This window comes from Nannospalax galili, unplaced genomic scaffold (genome assembly GCF_000622305.1).
Source record: "Nannospalax galili isolate Female #2095 unplaced genomic scaffold, S.galili_v1.0 scaffold1082, whole genome shotgun sequence".
Taxonomy (NCBI): domain Eukaryota; kingdom Metazoa; phylum Chordata; class Mammalia; order Rodentia; family Spalacidae; genus Nannospalax; species Nannospalax galili.
The window spans coordinates 404329-422872 of NW_008348580.1; the positions used below are offsets into that span (position 1 = coordinate 404329).

The 18544-nt window shown below is 38.7% G+C and overlaps 1 protein-coding gene across 4 annotated transcripts in view; it reads right to left on the reverse strand.

Moving 5' to 3' along the window:
* The window catches only part of Focad (focadhesin), a 399091-nt gene that overhangs the window by 254728 nt on the left and 125819 nt on the right, over nucleotides 1-18544 (reverse strand). For 3 of the 4 annotated variants that reach the window (XM_029569601.1, XM_008845526.3, XM_008845523.3), the window contains 3 exons: nucleotides 16952-17158; nucleotides 5956-6043; nucleotides 626-828 (listed from right to left, as the gene is read on the reverse strand). In XM_029569601.1, the coding sequence (XP_029425461.1) occupies nucleotides 626-828; nucleotides 5956-6043; nucleotides 16952-17158 (498 nt within the window). The remainder of the gene's footprint in view (nucleotides 1-625; nucleotides 829-5955; nucleotides 6044-16951; nucleotides 17159-18544) is intronic. The other variant, XM_008845525.3, reaches the window with a different exon arrangement.

Here is an 18544-nt window from a genome sequence, read left to right on the forward strand (position 1 = left end):
GAGAGGACTCATACTTCCAGGCTTTGAGGATCATTCCTACCTGGATTAGCAATCCCTAATCTAGCAATATGTTTTACCTATTAACTGTCTGATAAAAAGAAAGGATTCTATGCTCAAATGTGTTTTCAAAAAGCACCAGAGAGGGCTGGAGACATGGCTCAGTAGTAAGAGCACTTGCTGCTCTGGCAGAAGATCTGATCCACAAGGACCACAACTACCTGTAACTCCAGTTCCAGGACATCTGACACTTTCTTCTGACTTCTACACAGGAACCCACACACACTTGTGCATACACACACATAGATAAACATAAATAAATTAATTAATTAGTTAAGAGAGTAAACAGAATTCATTTATTTTTCTTGACATTACTCAGGATCTTTAATGGTTATTTGCACTAGAATCTCAAAAAGAAAAAAGAAGATTCTATACTATTTCCAAAACTTATTTTGTCATGAAACCACCTCCCCCACCCCCTAGTTCAGAGAACTATACTAGTATCTCTGATACCACTATCTGATTAAAAAAAAAAAGTTTGAGTTTACATCTCAATAGAAAATTCATCAAGAATGTTCAGAAAACTCACATGGACCCTGTTTAAGAGAAACAAAGAGGAACTCATTACCTTTTCTTGGTCATCTCTGTAATATTCCTGCTGTACCACTTCCAAAAGATTTAGAGCCAACTGCTGCCTAGAGGGACCTTCCTCATCCATGGCCATACAGTCTTCCAAGGCAGTGGAAGACAGTATCTGCAGAAGAGGCATCACAAGCAGCAGAGCTGCTTTGGGGATTTTCGGACGTTCAGCAAGAGAGAGGAACTTCAAAGCTAATCACCAAAACAAGAATCACACTTTAAAATTAGTATCACTCAAAGAGAAAGCTATTTTGTCGTGAACTGATAGAAACGTTTTTGGTTTTTGGTTTGGGGGGTTGCCCCTTTACAACTGGGTCAGATACATAACCAGATGACAAGTTTCCTTTTAAAAAAAAATCAGTAATATAAAAATTAAATCAATTCTTTTAAAAGCTGTTAATATGTCTAACAGAAGAATAACAATACTTACAGAGAATACATATTATATATCATTATGTATAAATCAACTAACTACAAGGTCTTTGTGAATCTTTTTTAATACAATTCAAGATTTGTCCTTTATAACTTCTCAGTTCTTACTAACAGCCAGGAGACTACAAGTTCCTGATGAGTGGAAACTGATAACAGCACACATGCTTCTACAGACCATCCAAAAACCACATTTACAGATGCTTAACTGAAGAGCAAAGAGAAGAAGGGGTGGCTGTCAACTGTGCTCTGAGGCAGATGACAAAAGTCCCCAAGTCCATGACCAACTTAACAATAAAAGACTTTTCCAAGAAGTGACTCCTTTTTCACCATGGAAACTCAACTTCTCCACCAAAAGCATATACATAGATGTAAGAATAAAATAACCTAGAAGTAAATCATGCACAGGGTCTCCTGAACATTAACAGAAGTAGTTAAAATTAAAACATAAGTAGACTCTTTTCACTGTATTTTTTCAAGATTATTGGTTGAATTCTGATTTACTGAAAGATGTTATCCATAGACTACAGAGCTAAATTCTCAGTTATTAAGTAATTTCCCCAACAAAATTTCTATCAGCTTTGAATCATGTCAGTGAGTTATATTTTGTGTTAAATCAACTGGAAGTCAGACTTGGACATGAGCTGAAGTACCAATACATTTTATTCTAACACTATATTATTCTTCCTAAATATTGTTCTTAATCCATAATTATCTCTGAGATATTATGGAAATCTGTCATCTTTTTTTAACAAAACAGGAGGCATATACAGGATAAATATTTCAATATCATATGTTATATATTTTCAAGATATTTGATATGCTGCTATTTATAATCAAGTTGAATGTCAATAAGTACAGAGCATATTATATTAATGCCGGAATTTTAAATTTGAAACAACCATCTTATGCCATTTTTTCCTTTATACATGAGGCACAGTCTAGATTTTTAAATTCAGAATTAGAAATACAATTTTCCCTAGGGCACTGGGAAATTTGTGGTCAATAAAAGGCAAATACACAGACAAAAGACACAGTAAGGCCAGCAAGATGACTGAGTAAAGAGCCTGCAATTCCAGCATGACAACCTACATTTGATCCCTGGAACAGTAATGGTAGGAGGAGAGAACAGACTCCATGAAGCAGTCCTCTATCTCTACACACATCAAGACATGTGCATGTACATGTATGTGAACGCAAACTCACGCACACACACTACCATCATTGTAATAGCAATAACAAAGCATTTTTTCAAAAGACACAGTAGTGTGTTCTCTGGAAATGGGGATAAGAATGAGGATTAATACAAATAGACACAAGGAATTTTGGGGATGGAGACAGAAATACTCTAAAACTAGATTGTATTCCTGGTTGTACAAATCAATATATTTACTAAAAAATATGCTATTGTACACAGTAAAATGGTGAATTTTATGGAATGTAAATTATATCTAATAAAACTTCTTTTAAAAAGCAACAGAAGTAGCAGCACTGGGGCATTATGCTTCTGGGAAGATCCTATCTGCACTGTTTAAGGGGAAAAGGCAAAAACTGATGCGAACGGGACTGGGGAGGAAAACACCCTGAAAGTAAGGTCAACAGGCAAAACAGGCCAGAGATCAAGGTGTAGGAAGCAAGGATGTCCTTCAGGTGCTGAAGCTGGTTCCAGGCACTCATAAGCGAAAGAACTATTTACTCTATACGATAATGAATTAAAGTGCCTGGAGGAATGAGCTGTATAACACATTTATTTGGAAAATAAATGAAAATAGACTTTCCTTGTTCCTGCAGTTACATCAGGATATGCACTCACTTACAAGGATTTGGTGCTAGGATCCACAAATGAGATGTCCAAGAGAGAAGAATAGTAGAGACAGGTATTACTAAAGGAGAAATGTGTTAAGAACAAAACAAACAAACAAACAAAACAGAGGGGCCTCAAATAACCATAACAGTAAAGATAAATTGGTTTATTTGGGCCAACTGTATGTTCCCCAAAGAAACTATAACCAAAGATTAAAGTGATCAGTATATTTCTTTAAGAGTCCATGTGTACAGCTAAAGGCTACATAACAAGAAACAATGCCAGACAGGAGATACCTTCCTTTGAGTTATTGGCCAGGGTGGCCCAAGAGACTCTCAGACAGTAACCCAGTATAGAACTGGGAAAATGAACAGCAGACCCCAATCTTATCCAAAGGAATATTGGCAACTGATTGCTGCTAAATGAGGGAGAGCTGATCTTCCTAAAACAAGGAACTCTAGATAGGCTGACTAGACTCAGCAGATGGACTTGCATTGGGGAATAGCTAGGGGCACTGACAACACAGTGGACAGTGACACAGTGACAGGGATGACAGAGTATATGGGCTTCAGTAGGAGGGGGGCTATGGGAGGGTGCCATTTGACATGCGGGTATAAAGATGTTCTGAAACACACACAAAAAATCAATAATAAAAAAGAGGGGTAGTTAAAGGGGAGGGGGAGAAGAAGGGCTATACAAAGAACTGTGGAAATAAAGGGGAAGAAGGAACTCAAAAGAGGTGGGACCATAGCATACAAAAATTATCAAGGGGAGTCTGGGGAGATGGCTCAATGGTTAAGAACACTGGCTGTTCTTGCAGAAAACCTGAGTTCGAATCCCAGTACCCACATGGCAGCTAACAACTGTCCATAACTCCAGTTCCAGGGGATCCAATCGCCTCTTCTCTCTTCCACGGGCATGGCACAACACAGATGTACTTACCTACATGCAGGCAATATATGCATACACATAAAATAAAAATAAATATTTTTTTAAATTATCAAGGGAGAAATGGGAAAAATGGGAACACTTTAAATGGGAAGGGCAGGGAGGGAGGATAAGACAGGGAGAGAAAGAGGAGACATAAACAGTGCCTAGCTAGTATAAAAAGCCAGAGAGGGACTCTCATTAGTCCAAAAACCTACTGAAAAATTATATATACAATATCCCTACATGAGTCCGTGAGTATAGCTAAAGACTACACAACAAGAAACAGTGCCACACAGGAGAAACCTTCCTTTGAGTTGTTGGCCAGAGTAGTCCAAGAGACTCTCAGAATTACACAGGCTACTGCCATAGTCCTGATTGCCTCCCAGAACTTGATGGTAAGACCTTATTGCTGAAGATAGGTGATACTTTGGGCACAGGCTTTGGAGCAATGGAGCTGGAACTGACCGGGAAGCCACATCCCTGAAGGCTAGTTCTCATAGCTCTGGAGAGTGCTACACAAGCTGGTACCTAAAAACCACATCAAACGACATTGGTGCAGTAGTGGCACTTTTATCTTGGGGGTAATCAACAGCTACCTAATTGGACTTATAGCCCATTCGATGGGAGGAAACTCATGTGTGGTACTGTAAACCTTGCCAAATACACATAGCTGGTGAGGTCATCGACCTTAGAGAAAACCAAGGCTCTCATATCCCTAGAAAAATGGAATTTCTTACTATGTGAAAAAGGATCCTTACATTTACAGACAAATATCCTAGTCACCACACATCAAAGTAGCTTCTTTTTCAACAGACAGAGATTATTACAGAGTTGCACCACTGGTCACACACAAAGATTCTCTGTGAATTGCCCAAGCCTAAGTGGACTCACAGAATACAAAACAAGGGATGAAGAGAACACTAACTCATTTTTCAATTCTCATCAATGAAGCTCCCTCATGCAATAAAGGGTCAGGAACACAAAAGTCCACAAATGGCCAAAACGTAGAGAATAAGAGTCAGCAGAATGTGGGTCCGTGAGCAGGTCTCTTATATCAAAGTCCCCCACCCAGGGCTCAGGGACCATTGCAGAAGACAGGGCAGAAAGATTTGTAAGAACCAAAGAGGAGGTGCATGATCATACCGCAATAGTCCTTCAGGCACCTGGGACTCTTCTCATACAAACCTACAGCAATGTTGCAGCACACACAAGACCCATGCAAATTTGGACAGACAAAAACCCAGCACATAACTGTGGAAATGAACAGCAATCCCCAATCTTATTCGAAGAATTATTGGCAGGTGATTACTGCTGCCTGAGAAAAAGTAGATCTTCTTGAAGAGAGAGACTCTAGATAGGCTGACTAAACCCCGGTGGATGAACTTGCACTGAGGAACATCTTGGGACACTAACTTTACATAATAGGCCTTATAAATGACAGAATGTATGAATTCCATTGGGGGGTGCTTATGGGAGGGTGCCAAAGGGGAAGGGAGAATAAGGATGACTTTATGTATTAAAAACACAAAAATTCAATAAAGTTATTAAAAATAAATGAAGATGGACATATAGAAAATGACCATTAATTAAATCTTGTTTAGTGTAGCATCAATTATAAACAAGTCTTTCTTTTTTGTTTATATATTTGTATGGGAGACAGAGAAAGAGAGAGACAGAGAGACGGGGGGGGAGAGAAAGTCAGAGGACAAGTGGCAGGAGTTGGTTCTCTCATTCCACCATGTGAGTTCTAGGGATTGAACGCAGGTGGTCAGGCTTACAGGTAAGTGCCTTGACCTTGGAGCCAGCTCACCAGGACAAGAATAGAGTCTTCAAACAAATACAACCAGTTAACAATTTCTTGCAAGGGTCTTATGATACTGTTTCCCATTTCGGTGTAAATTATGAATAGAGAAATATGCCCATCAGTACAAGTATCACTGTTATATCACAACTTAATGAGCTTGCAAGGTAATGGGTATTTATGAAATGTGGAAACATGTACAGGAAAGCACCGTGATAAGAAAAGGAGATCTATGTGGTAGAAAACAGGGGCATCCCAGAGCAGAAATTAAACACCTGTAGAAGACCATGATATACTGCTCCAGTGACACCTGACAATGCTAATATTTACATTTTTCTCTGATAATTTTATTTACCCAGGTTTAAGATTGGCTTCTGTTGACTTGCTGGAGTCTGTAGAAGAAGTAATGTAATTCCAATAATCACCAGTTTAACAGGAAAATCCTAAAAAAACCAACGCAACAAAAAAGTTATTGAAGAGGTTCCATGAACCATGGCTTTACAGCATATATTCAAGAAAAATATCTTTCATATTAACAATTGTAAACATTATACGAAGTTATTCATTCAAGTCTGCACCTCTGAAGAAAGAATTAGTAAATGCCACATAATCGTAATAAGTTTAAAATGTTATACCATATGGCCAAAGAGCAATGGGCTTAAGTCAAAATAATTCAACGGAGATATTTTTCTAACACAGCAAGGTGACAAGTCTTCAAAAGAACCAAACCACGTAAGCCACTGAAACTGCCTGACATACTGAATTTAGAAATATTTCATTACTAAAAAGTAGTTATATTTTTCTACTTACCTAACATTAAACAAGATTAATCTATGTCTTATAAAATTATGTTAAGTTTATTTTAATAAGTTGCATTATTATAAAATAAGGTGAAAGAGGCAGAAACTATAATTTATTAAGTAATAAATAAATAATTACAGAACATAAAACATTAAGCTCACCAAGGATAGAAATAAAATGACAAAGACCTGTACATTAAGTTTTAATAAAGTTCAGATGACAGAAATGGTAACTGAGTTATCTGAATAAATAAAAATGTGTAATCAAAACAAGAAAGATCTGAATAGTTTTACTTCACTATGAAGAACATGCAGAGCTGCATCATGAGGATGAGGACAGTCCAAAAAAAAACCAAACAAAAAAAAAAGTTGGGGGACATGTGGGTGAGCCACATGTTAAACAAACCCTGAGCGAAAACAATCTGGTCTGCTACATCAGAAGAGATGCTCTGGGAGACCCTATCTATCCTGATGCAAATTAATAAATGTACTCCATCTCCTGGACTCGGGGGGGGGGGCATTAAGGAAAGAAAGTTATTATAAAATTTTATAAATGGAATAAAACCAATTTGTATCTTTTGGAACTATTTACCTTCCCTGTTTTGAAATATAGTTGAAAACTATGAAGCAACTCATCTCTATCTGAGGATAACAAATGCATTTTTAAGTCGATTTTCCTCAATTTCTGTATGTCCATATAAAATGAAAACATAGAAAAATTATTTAAATTCCAAATTTGGTAGCTTATAAGAGGGTCAGAGACAAAGTATAATTATGTATTAATGGTATGGCTAGAATTTGCTGTCATTACAATGGCCAAAAAATAGTATTTTACAGTTCTATAATGAAATAAAAGCATTTTCAATGGGTAAAACTTAAAGGTATGCGGTCATAAATGAATATGACCTTCTCCAGGGTGATGAGACTGGTCCATGAAGAATAGAAGGTGACAGAAAAGGAGCTAGAAATTCAAGATATCAAAAATACAAGAAGAGTAAATGGAGCAAGATTAGAACAGATAAAGCTCGAGAGGTCCTACAATTTTTGTAATTGATTCATTTTAATGGATACCAAAGAATACCATTTGTTGAGCCCTTTATTTTTATAATTTATTCTTTTGAGAATTTCATACATGCATACAATGAAACACAATTGCATCATCCCCCATCTCTCCTTCATCCCCCTCTCGCAAATACCCTTCCCAATTTCATGCTTTTGTGAGTACATGTGTGTGTGTTGTGTGTTGTGTGTGTGTGTGGTGTGTGTGTGTGTGTGTGTTTTACCCACAAAAATCCTATTAGTGCTGGCCATATGTACATGGGTGTGGGTGTGGGGCTATCCACCAATGTACTGGCAACCTGCCAATGCCATACCCCCAAAGCCTATGCTGGCATTTCTACTGCTTTTTGCAATACTACAGTTCCTTCTGTCATATCATAAACATGTTCTGTACAAGTTCAACCTGAACGTTTTCCCATCCATGATACAAGTCTTTGCTTTCTGCCTCAAAAGAGTATGCTCCAGAAGTTCAAATCCCACAAAGGAAAGCTTCACAAAATTGCAATAGGACCCTATGGATAAAAGCTTACTCCTTATTCTAGATCCTTCTGAGCCATTTGAAATGTCATTCACAAGACTTCTCGGAAGATTATGGAGAATCAAGCAGGTTAAAGCCAAAGCTCATGCTGCCATATTTCATCCATCTTGACTCTTTTCAGCCTGATTCCTGGGATCACATCTGCAAATAAACTACTCACATAAGCTTTTGCTTTTGTGACCACACAGGCTCTTCAACCTTTAGAGAAACTCGGACTAACACAGAAAGAACCTGGCTAGAGAAAGGAAAGCAAATACAAAGGAAGAGTAAATACTCTTCACATCTGGCAATATATATCACATGATTCTTTGTGACAAAACATTTGGGGTCCATACATTTTGTCCTCAATTCAAATGAAAGGTTTAACTGAACACCACCCAAAATGCCAGACACCAATAATATATGCTGGTCTAGGGATACTACCATAAAAAAGCTAGCTCTTCTTCTCAATAATTTTACAGTCTTGATCATGGAAAAGTATTTGAGAAGAAAGCAAAAACAGGGTGCAATAGACTGTATCCTGTAGAAGACACAAAGGAAAGACTGTTCAGCTCACACAATCCCCAGAAGCCATAGCTTTACTTCTGACCCTGACTTCTGCCAAAACTGACTGCACCACACTGTTCCCAATAGACCATTCTTCCTAGGAAATCTTAAACTGACCCACACAGTAAAGAAAGGTGATTCGAACTGAGTTATCTGCTGACGGTTTAATAGATATCACCAGTTCCTAACCTTTGTAAGGCTAGTATGTTTTTAGTCTGTTTGCCCTTTGGGAACTACCAAGTCGCCCCCCTACCCCAATCAATGTCATTTTTGCTTAATTTTGCTAATAGGAGTAGATTTATTTTGCTTGAAATGGAAAGGCCCTTATGACATGATCATTCAAATTGATCAATTAATAGGATGACAAAGACCAAATCTAATAAAACCATTAGGTGTTTAATGACACTTCTCTCATGGAAAAGTAGAAAGAGAACAGGGGAGGAGAAAATTAAGGTAATATTTAAACTGAATATCTAGAAGATAAACCCAGTAGAATTGGAATGTATCATAAACTCAAAACACATAAGGGTACTTTACTCTAAATGTTCAAATTATCATAAATTATTCTCAAATAAATGCTCTCAAATTAATTTTCCTTATTTTGTGACCTCAGGAACACTAACAAGAGAGTGGGCAACCAAGAAACTTCTTTCACATTCTACTTATTGTTACTTCTTGAACTAGTTTCTTCTCTCATAGCTGTGGCAAAAACAAATACCTGGTAAGAAGGAAGGGTTTATTCTGGCTTAGACTCCAGGGGAGCAAGAGCTTGAGGCAACAAATCATATTGCATCCACACCCTGGAAGCAGATACACTCTCCTAACTTTTTCTTACAATGGTGTCCAGGACCCAGGCCATGGAACGGTGATGGTTACATTCAGGGTGGGTCTTTGCACTTCAATTACCCTAATTGGAATAATCCCTCACAGATATAACCAGAGGCTCACCTAATCTAGATACCACCACAGTCATGCCCACAGGTTTGTCTCCTAGAAAATTCTAAAACCTTTCAAGATAACAATCAGTATTAATCATCAAAACTCCATCATATCAACTTGACACCCAAAAAGAACAATTTTAAACCATAACGTTGCTTCCTGTATCTATAGGTTCATGGTTATCTCATAATACAAGATTCATTCAGTTCAAGAGCAAAAATACTCATAGTCTTTAGCAGTTTCAGCACTGTTTAAAAGTCAAAAGTCTCATCTGAGACTCAAGGTACCCTCAACTGTAAACTCTTACAAAATCAAAAATAAGTTACATGCTTCCAATATACAATGGTACAAAATAAACATTCCTATTCCGAAAGGGGAAAATATAGCAAGGAATGATCAGATCAAAGCAAGACCAAAATCCAACACTGAACACACCAAATCCTTCAGCTCCAGGTTGGGCACGTGGTTTCACGATTGAAAGATCTGAGTTCCCAAGAGCTTGGGTAACTCTACTCCAGCTCTGCCACCAACAACACACATAGCCTCTCTCTTGGGTTAACTCCACTCCATGCCTGTAGCCTTCCTAAGTAGATATTCTTTTTTTTTTTTTTTTAATGTGTATGAGTGTATTGCCTGCATGTATGTGAGTGCACCCGAGTCGTGCAATGCGGCAGAGGTCAGAAGAGGGCTCTGGATTCCCCTGGAACTGGAGTTAAGGATGGTTAGTAGCCGCCATGTAGGTGCTGGGAATGAACTCCGGTGCTCTGTAAGAGCAGTCAGTGCTCTTAACCGTGGAGCCATCTCTCCAGGCCCCCGAAGTAGTTATTCTATAACCCAGTCATCCCCAACATCCTAGAATCTCTATTGCAACCTCTTAACTTCACCCAGTGGCCTCCTGGGGCCTCCTTATAGGGAGACTGAACCTGACATGCATTGTGTGGCCTCAGAAGCTCTCTGGAACCATGGTGAAAGACTCAATGACCGCCTCAATCCTGAATTTTCAAAGCCTGCAAAACCAGTATCAGGTGAACAATGTTGCTACATACCAGCTCAGGATGGAGTGGGGTCCCTTAGACCACAGTTCCATGTGTCTTTCTATCTTAACCCTGGGGAACACATTCCTAGGCAGTTGTTTTCAATGAGCAGAGAACCCCTACACTGACATTCTTACTTTAGACTACCTTTTTTTAAATGAATCTGAATTTTCACAAGATGGAGCCTTTGATGGGTGGTTCTTGATCTCAGGATACCTTCTATTGCCCTCTCATACTGTAGGAGGTTTATAATTAAAGGTACTAAACTCTTTTTTGTTTTTGTTTTATTGAATTTTTGTGTATTTTATACAGAATATCTCAAAGACTCTTAATCATCTTTATAACCTCGTCCCCACTGGCACACCACACAACCCCCCAAATGTGTCAAGTCAATGTCCCCAGACGTTCCCCTGTGCAAGTCCATCCACAGAGGTCTAGTCAGCCTATCTAAAGTCTCTTGTTTTAGGAAGATCAGCTCTTCCTCACCCAGCAATAATCAGCTGCCAATATTTCCTCAGATAAGATTGGGGTCTCCTGTACATTTCCACAGTTCTACGCTGGGTTTTTGTCTGCCTGAGTTTGCATGGGACTTTTGTGTGCTGACACCATTGTCATAGAGTCATATAAGCAGGGTCCCGGAAGCTTGTAGGACTCTGTTTCCATATGGTCATGCACTTCCTCCCTGACTCTTACAATCTTTCCACCCCCTCTTCCATGATGGTCCCTGAGCCCTGGGTGGGTAAAGTTTAATATAGGAGCCCTGTCCATGGACCAGCAATCTGCACTCTTACTCTCTATGTTTGTAACCTTTTGTGTTCCTGTCCCTCAGTTGCATGAGGGATCTTCATTAATGAGAACTGATTTAATAAAGACACTAATAGCGTCATCTTCATTACCCCTGTTCTATGTTCCCTGTGCCTTATATGTAGAGGTTGCATTGCAGATTTGTCACTTAGGACAGGGCAATTCATAGACAATGTCTGTGTGTGACCAGTTGTGTATTGGTAATAGTCTCCAAACGGTGCAAAATAAGATTCTTTGAGTAGTGGTGACTGGGATATTTAACTGTTTTAACAATTACAGCTGCCTTCTCAGCACTAGTCTTATCTGAGGCATTAAGCTCATTCCTTTCTCTGACCCCTAAACATGTTTCAAAACTTTCTACTTCACATGTTGCTCTCTCTCACTGTAAGCCTAAATCAAAGCAGTGAACAGTAACCATGACACAACCAGAATAATACCCTTTCTTCAAATTTCCTCAACCAAACAAATTAGTCCATTACTCCAAGTTTAGCCTTACTCAAGTTTTCAAGACATGAGCATAATGCAGCCAGATTCTTTACCACCTGATTCTTTATCGCATGAATTGTCTCTATCCTATTTCCTGAAAAGACATAAGTCCCCTCTGAAATCTCATCATCCTGGCCTCCATTGTTCACTTGTCTCTCAGTATTCATATCTTCATAGAACCTCCAGATGTCTTACAGTATTCGAGGGTTTTTCTAGTCTAAAGTTACAAGCTCTTCCACATTCTTCCCACAGATGAGCTCTGAACACCTATGAATCACATGGTTAAGTTTATCACAAAAATGACCCTAATCCTGGTACCAGTTTTCTGCCTTACTTCTCTCTTATTGTGATAAACTAGCCTAATGAAAGCAACTTAAAGAAGGAATAGTTTGTTTCGGCTTACAGTTTAAGGCTCAGACATGATTCTATGGAATGGTGCCACTCCTATTCACAGTGATTCTTCCCATATTAATTAACCTACTCTCATAATCTCTCACAGGCATGCCAAAAGGCCTGTCTCTTAGGTGATTCTAGATCATGTAAATTGACAAGCAATTTTAACCATCGTACTTCCTTCCAAAATTATTAAAATACTGAACAAAGGGAGAAAAAAATTGAGAGCTTCGCTCACAAACATTCTTTCACTGTTGTAAATAAAATTATTATACTGTGGTTCTATGCTATAATAAAAAACTTTTAAAAATTGGATTTGCAGGGCATGGTGGCACAAGTCTGTAGTTCCAGCACTGGGAAGGCAGAGGCAGGCAAATCTACGTGAGTTCCAAGCCAGCCTGGTCTACGTAATAAGTTCCAGGCTAGCCAGCAATATATAGTGAGACCCTGTTTTAAAAAAAAAAAAAAAAAAAAGTGGGGTTGGGGGAAGCTTCAAGACCCAGATTAGTGAGAGTTCTACTGGCCCAAAACAGGACAATTTAAACTCCAACAGGGAAAATACATTCATTCCACAGAATAAAATTAAAACTTATGAATTAATAATGCTTTTAGAAATTGGACAGGTTGAATGCATGAATGCATGAATCAGACTATTAAGTCCACTCTCTCTACATTAATCTTAGAGACTGGTGAAAACTGGCCCAACCTCCTGCTCCTGGTCCTCCTCTGGGTTAGATATTATCCCTATAAGGTAGATTATAGGGAGATGATTATAGAGATGAATCCCATATAAGACTATGTTAGGAGGCTGCTTTCCCTACTGCCTAAACTAAGGGACCCTATTCTGAAAAATTATTAATCATTCTCTCTTAAAGTAACTCCAGTTTCTCCAATAGGTACATGATACAGTCCATTCTAAAATCTAAGACATATTCCTGGTTCCCTCCTCTATACCTTGCCACCCATTCCATCCCAAAGATCTGGTATACATCAAAAAAGTTCCAAAGGAGAGAGGCCAACAGTTCCTCGTTCCATTGCCATGGCTGACATAGTAAGTCTTTACAGTCCTAGCAAGTCCTCCTCCTGGTCTAATAATTGGGCCTTGCCTAATTGACTGGATGTTGAATTCTGTCAAACAATGAATAGCCTCTGTTAAATTATTATACCTGTGAGCCCAGTACAATCCCCTGTCACCTGAGGATAGTAAGTCAGTGCTTTGATTTTATCCTAAGACCAGAGGGGAATGAAATAGCAAAACTGACTCCATTTTATTCTAATTAACTTTTGTTTTATCCTGTGTTTCTACCCAGCCACCCCCCCACCCCCCACTACCCTCCACTCATGCTTGCTAACCATTTCCAGCCAGGAGGAACAGGTCTCATGAAGGCTGCACTTTCAGTAGCTCCCAATCTTCTATAACTCTAGCTCCAGGGGTCCAATGCTGTCTTCTGCCCTCCACAAACTCCTACGCTCATGTGCACATAACCCCTACACACACATATATATGTAACTAAAAATAAAATAAATCTTCTTTTAGAAAAATATATCACTCCCCCATAGTCTTGAAAACATAAAGTGCTGAATAGATGTCAACTTGACACACTTGGAAACAATTGTGGGAACTGTTTCTATTGGATTGGCCTGGGGAAATGTCTGTGGGGCATTTTCTTGACTGTTGAGGGAGGGCCTAGCCCATTCTCGGCGGTGCCACCCTTGGGGTGGTGGCCCAGTGTTATATAAGAAAGAAGGTTGAGCATGAGCCAGGGGAGCAAGCCAGTAAGCAGCTATCCACCCCGGTCTGTATTCCAGGTTCCTGCCAAGTTCCTGACTTGGTTTCCTATGATGATGGACTGTGTTTGTAAGCCAAATGAACACTTTCCTCCCCAAGTTGGTTTTCATCAGTGTTTTGTCACAGCAATTGTAAGCAAACTAGAACACATAAAACACCCTGGATTTGAACACCTTCTACAGCTAACACCCTCTGAACAGAGAAATGTTAAAGTGTACTACAAAGAAGTGATCAACAAAATCCTGAATGCAGGAAACACAAGGATATCTAAGCCAGAAGTTTCAATATAGAAACCCTGAGAAGAAAATTAGGGAAGTCAGAATAGACAATGGATGTAAAGGTTGTGCTCAAGAACAGGCTAGAGGAGACCCTACAGGATGCCTAGAAAAGGCATCTGGAGCTGAGAAATGATTACAAGTATGTTTACTTTATAGATGAACACATATACTTTTTATTTTATTTGGGGTTTTTGGTTTTTTTTTTTTTTTTTTTTTTTTTTTTTTTTTGGTCTTTTTGAGAAAGGGTCTCCCAGTAGCCCCAGCTGACCTGGAACTCACAATGTAGACCAGACTGGCCTTGAACTCACAAAGATCTGCCTGCCCCTGCCTCTGAGTACTGAGTACTGTGACTAAAGGCATGCACCACCATGCCCAGCGAAAACATATACTTTTGAAACCACAACAAAATGGTAGTTTCAAATAAGGCCTAGACACATCAGACCAGTAATCCAACCTCTCAAGGAGTAGACCTCCCTTTTGAAATTTTTTTTTAATTTTGATTTATTTTTACATATATGAGTGTTATGCCTGCAGATAGATGATTAGATAGATGATGATAGATGATAGATGATGATAGATAGATAGATAGATGATAGATAGATGATAGATTAGATAGATGATAGATAGACGGTATAGATAGATAGATAGATAGATAGATAGATAGATAACAGACAGACAGACAGATATGCACACCAGTGTTGTGTAGTAACCAAGGAAGCCAGAAGAGAGCATCGGATCCCCTGGAACTGGAGTTACAGATGGTTTTTAGCCACCATGTGGGTGCTGGGATTCAAACTTCGGTCTTTTGGAAGAACAGCCAGTGTTCTTAATATGTATATAGAATAATTCCATCTATTACACATTATGCTACCTATGTGCATATATTATATATTATACTATGTAACTATAATGTATATATAATGTGTGTAAAGTAATATTGTAACATATGAAGTAACATAGTATGTTAATGGGAATGTAATATCCAATAGAGTGATATATGAGTATTTTCTCACACAGAAAGGTGGCAGCATCCACAAGTCAGGGAAAGAGCCCTCAGAAGGAATCTAATTGACCAGCACACTGCTCTTGAACTTCTCAGCCCCAGTGGGAAACAAGCTTATATTTTTCAAGCCACCCTGACTATAGCAGACCTCACTTAGTCACCCTCCTCACAGTACAGGGTACTGCCCTATCTAAAACTCTCCTCTATTCCCCACCAGAATGATCTTCCACACACAAAACTGAAGAACCTATCTGAGGAAAAAGCTCCATCAGCAAGCCGCTGCGTAGATGACACAGAAAAACTCACTTATTTAAAAAGCAAGGAAACTAGGCTCAACTTACCTTCTTTACTTTGAGCCTTTAATAGTGCTCAAAATAAATTTCCCCTTCTTCCCCTTCCCCTTCCTTTCCTGCTTGAGGTTTATTTACAGAAATAGAGCAAAGAACACTGATGCATTCAGACAGCATCTGGGGGTAGAAATGTCACATCAGTCCATCTTTCTCCTTGCACTGACAGTCAAAAGCTTTATTATAGGGCCTCACACAGGCCTGGACACCTTTGGATACCTGGTCTGGAGATGAAGCAAGAGCTGGAGTGAACCTTGGTTTTGACTTTAACCTTTTGTCAGCAGAATCTATAAACCTTGGCAATGTGGGCCTGACACATTTCCAAATCTTGAGGTGGGGGATATAAGTCAACAGAGCTTACAGTTGACACCCTTTGGGATCTTAGATTTAACCCCTCTGAGCTTTCAAGGGCTTTGAAAGTCTCAGCACATGCATTCACTGTTGGCTTGTATCTTCCTCAGGCTTCTGCTTTTTGGTAGACCATATGTTCCTCAAGAACATGAGACACAGGACTCCCTTAGAAGATTTAAATCTTTCTGGTGGGGGTTTCTGGATGCCATTTCTATGTCACTCTCAGGAATGGTTGCAAGTGTATAGTCCCTGCACATGGCCATGTCTGAACACTGACCTGAGGTTCCTGAAGTTCTGGGGACAAGAAATGAAAACAATGCTCTGTTCTCTGAAAAGGCCATACCTGCATACCTCGTTGTGTCTCTGTGTTTAGGTGTATGCTATTCTTCCTGCGGGAATGCCCTGCCCAATCTCTGGCTTGTGCCAAGCGAACTCCTTTTTATCTTTCAATCTCATCTCATGTCCTACTTTCCTTAACTTAGCCCCCAATTAACTGCCCCCTTCCTTCTTTTCTTTTTTGTTTTTATTTTTGTTTTTTGAGGCAGGGTCTCTGTAAACCAGACTGGTCTGAAACTCATTATCTCAGCCTGGCCTCAAACATACAGCAGTCTCCCAAGTGTTAGGATTATTCCCATTACCATGTAAATATAGTCCTATAAAAATACCTTACTGTCCTAAAATTACTTATTTACATGCCTATATCTTAAGAAGGTGTGTGTGTGTTTTTTTACACCTATGCATTTCATAAGTTCTAGAATATAACAATTGTTCAATACTTGTATTCCATAAAAACAAATGAAAAAAAGGTAGGTCTTTAAACTGATATGCAAGAGTACTTAATAATTCACTTTATAATAAATAATATTTGTAGTAGTACATTAGTAGTATGATTTACCCATGGATTTAACACTTCTGACATACAATAAAAACACAAACTCCCAATTTCTTAAAGATTGACACATTAGAATTTTCTACTATCCTTACCTCTTGCAGAAGTTCAACACTGTGCTCTAAAAGCTGAATTAAAGATGAACATTCTCCAGTTATCTTTAGGCTGACTTCACAGACACACAACAGCTGAAGGGTTAGCTGGGTAAGCTGAATTTTCCAGAAAACAGGATGACATAAAAGACTCAGATATACTTCCTCAATAAACAGCATCACCTCTGTTGTCTGATTCAGGTCTTTCATCTGTTTAAAGATGTTATTATACATTTAAAATTACAGGATAATTTTAAGCTATACAAGACGTTTTCAACAAAACAACATTCTCTAAACCTTTTAAATTTTAAATTCAGTGGGAATTGAGCTGCACAACTCTGCTTTCTCCTTTTATCACAAACCAAAATACAGTTTTCTACTGCTTTTAGTACTCTAGCTTGCACAAATTCCTCAGTTAAATGCTCTGCCACTAAGCTATGCTCCCTCCACAACAAATTCTTTATTTTACTAAATTTAATGAGAAAAGATGTCTCAAGACAAATTACATGCAGTGTCTACAAGGTGAAGGGGAAAAAAGCTGAACCAAATTGTCCTACAAGTCAATCTGGTAGTAAGGGTCAGCATTTTGTTCTAATGCCTTAGTAATCTGTACCTCTACTACAAGCCTTAACTGACAGCATCATTCTCTACAACAGTGGAGAATGAAATAGAAAAACATGTTCAAAAGGAAGATGTCTTCTCAATAGGTTAACAGGTTTGGAGGGACTTGGGTGCCCTTTAAAATTCCAATTCAGTTTACACCCAGCTGTTCTGATGAAAATTCTGGAGTCAATATTAAGGGTATGGTCCTTCTCACAGGAACCCTAGCATTTCCCAGAGATCATAAACAATCTGCTTCATTAGGAGCCTTGTGCTATAAGTTCATCAAGAGGAAAACCCAGTTTCACCACTGCTTAGCATCAAAAATCCACAAGAAAAGTTACTACAGGAACTGGAGAGATGGCTCAGTAGTTAAAAGCACTGGCTGCACTTCCAGAGGATCTAGCTTCAATGCCCAGCGCCCACATGATGACTAACAACCATCCCTAACTCCAGTTCCAGGGGATCCAACACCTTCTTCTGGTTTCTAAGGGCTGTGCATAAATGACACGGGTGTATGAGTACATTTACATAAATACAGGCAACACGCTCATATACATAAAATATTTTTAATTTTTTTAAGTTATAAGTTACATACAGAGAAAAAATTATTTCCTGGAAAACCAAAAAGATGAAGATACCACACAAAAAATACTTTATGAATAAAATGTCAATATTCCAATAGCTAAATTACTGTGCTCCTTTTTAAAAATTACATTTAATGTAATTGTGTGCGCACATGCTTATGTGGCAGTCAAAGGACAACTTGCTGGGATAGGTTCTCTCCTTCTGCAGGTAGATCCTGGGGATCAAACTCAGGTCACCAGGAGTGTTGGCTAGAGTCTCTTGCTGAGTACTGCCCCTACTTTGTTCTACTACGAACATAGAGTAAAATAGTCCAAAGGCCTACTTAAAAAAAAAAAAAAAAAAAGAGATGAACTGGCTATAAATAGTCCAGAGGTTACTTCAAAAAAGATGGACTGGATACAAAAGCTG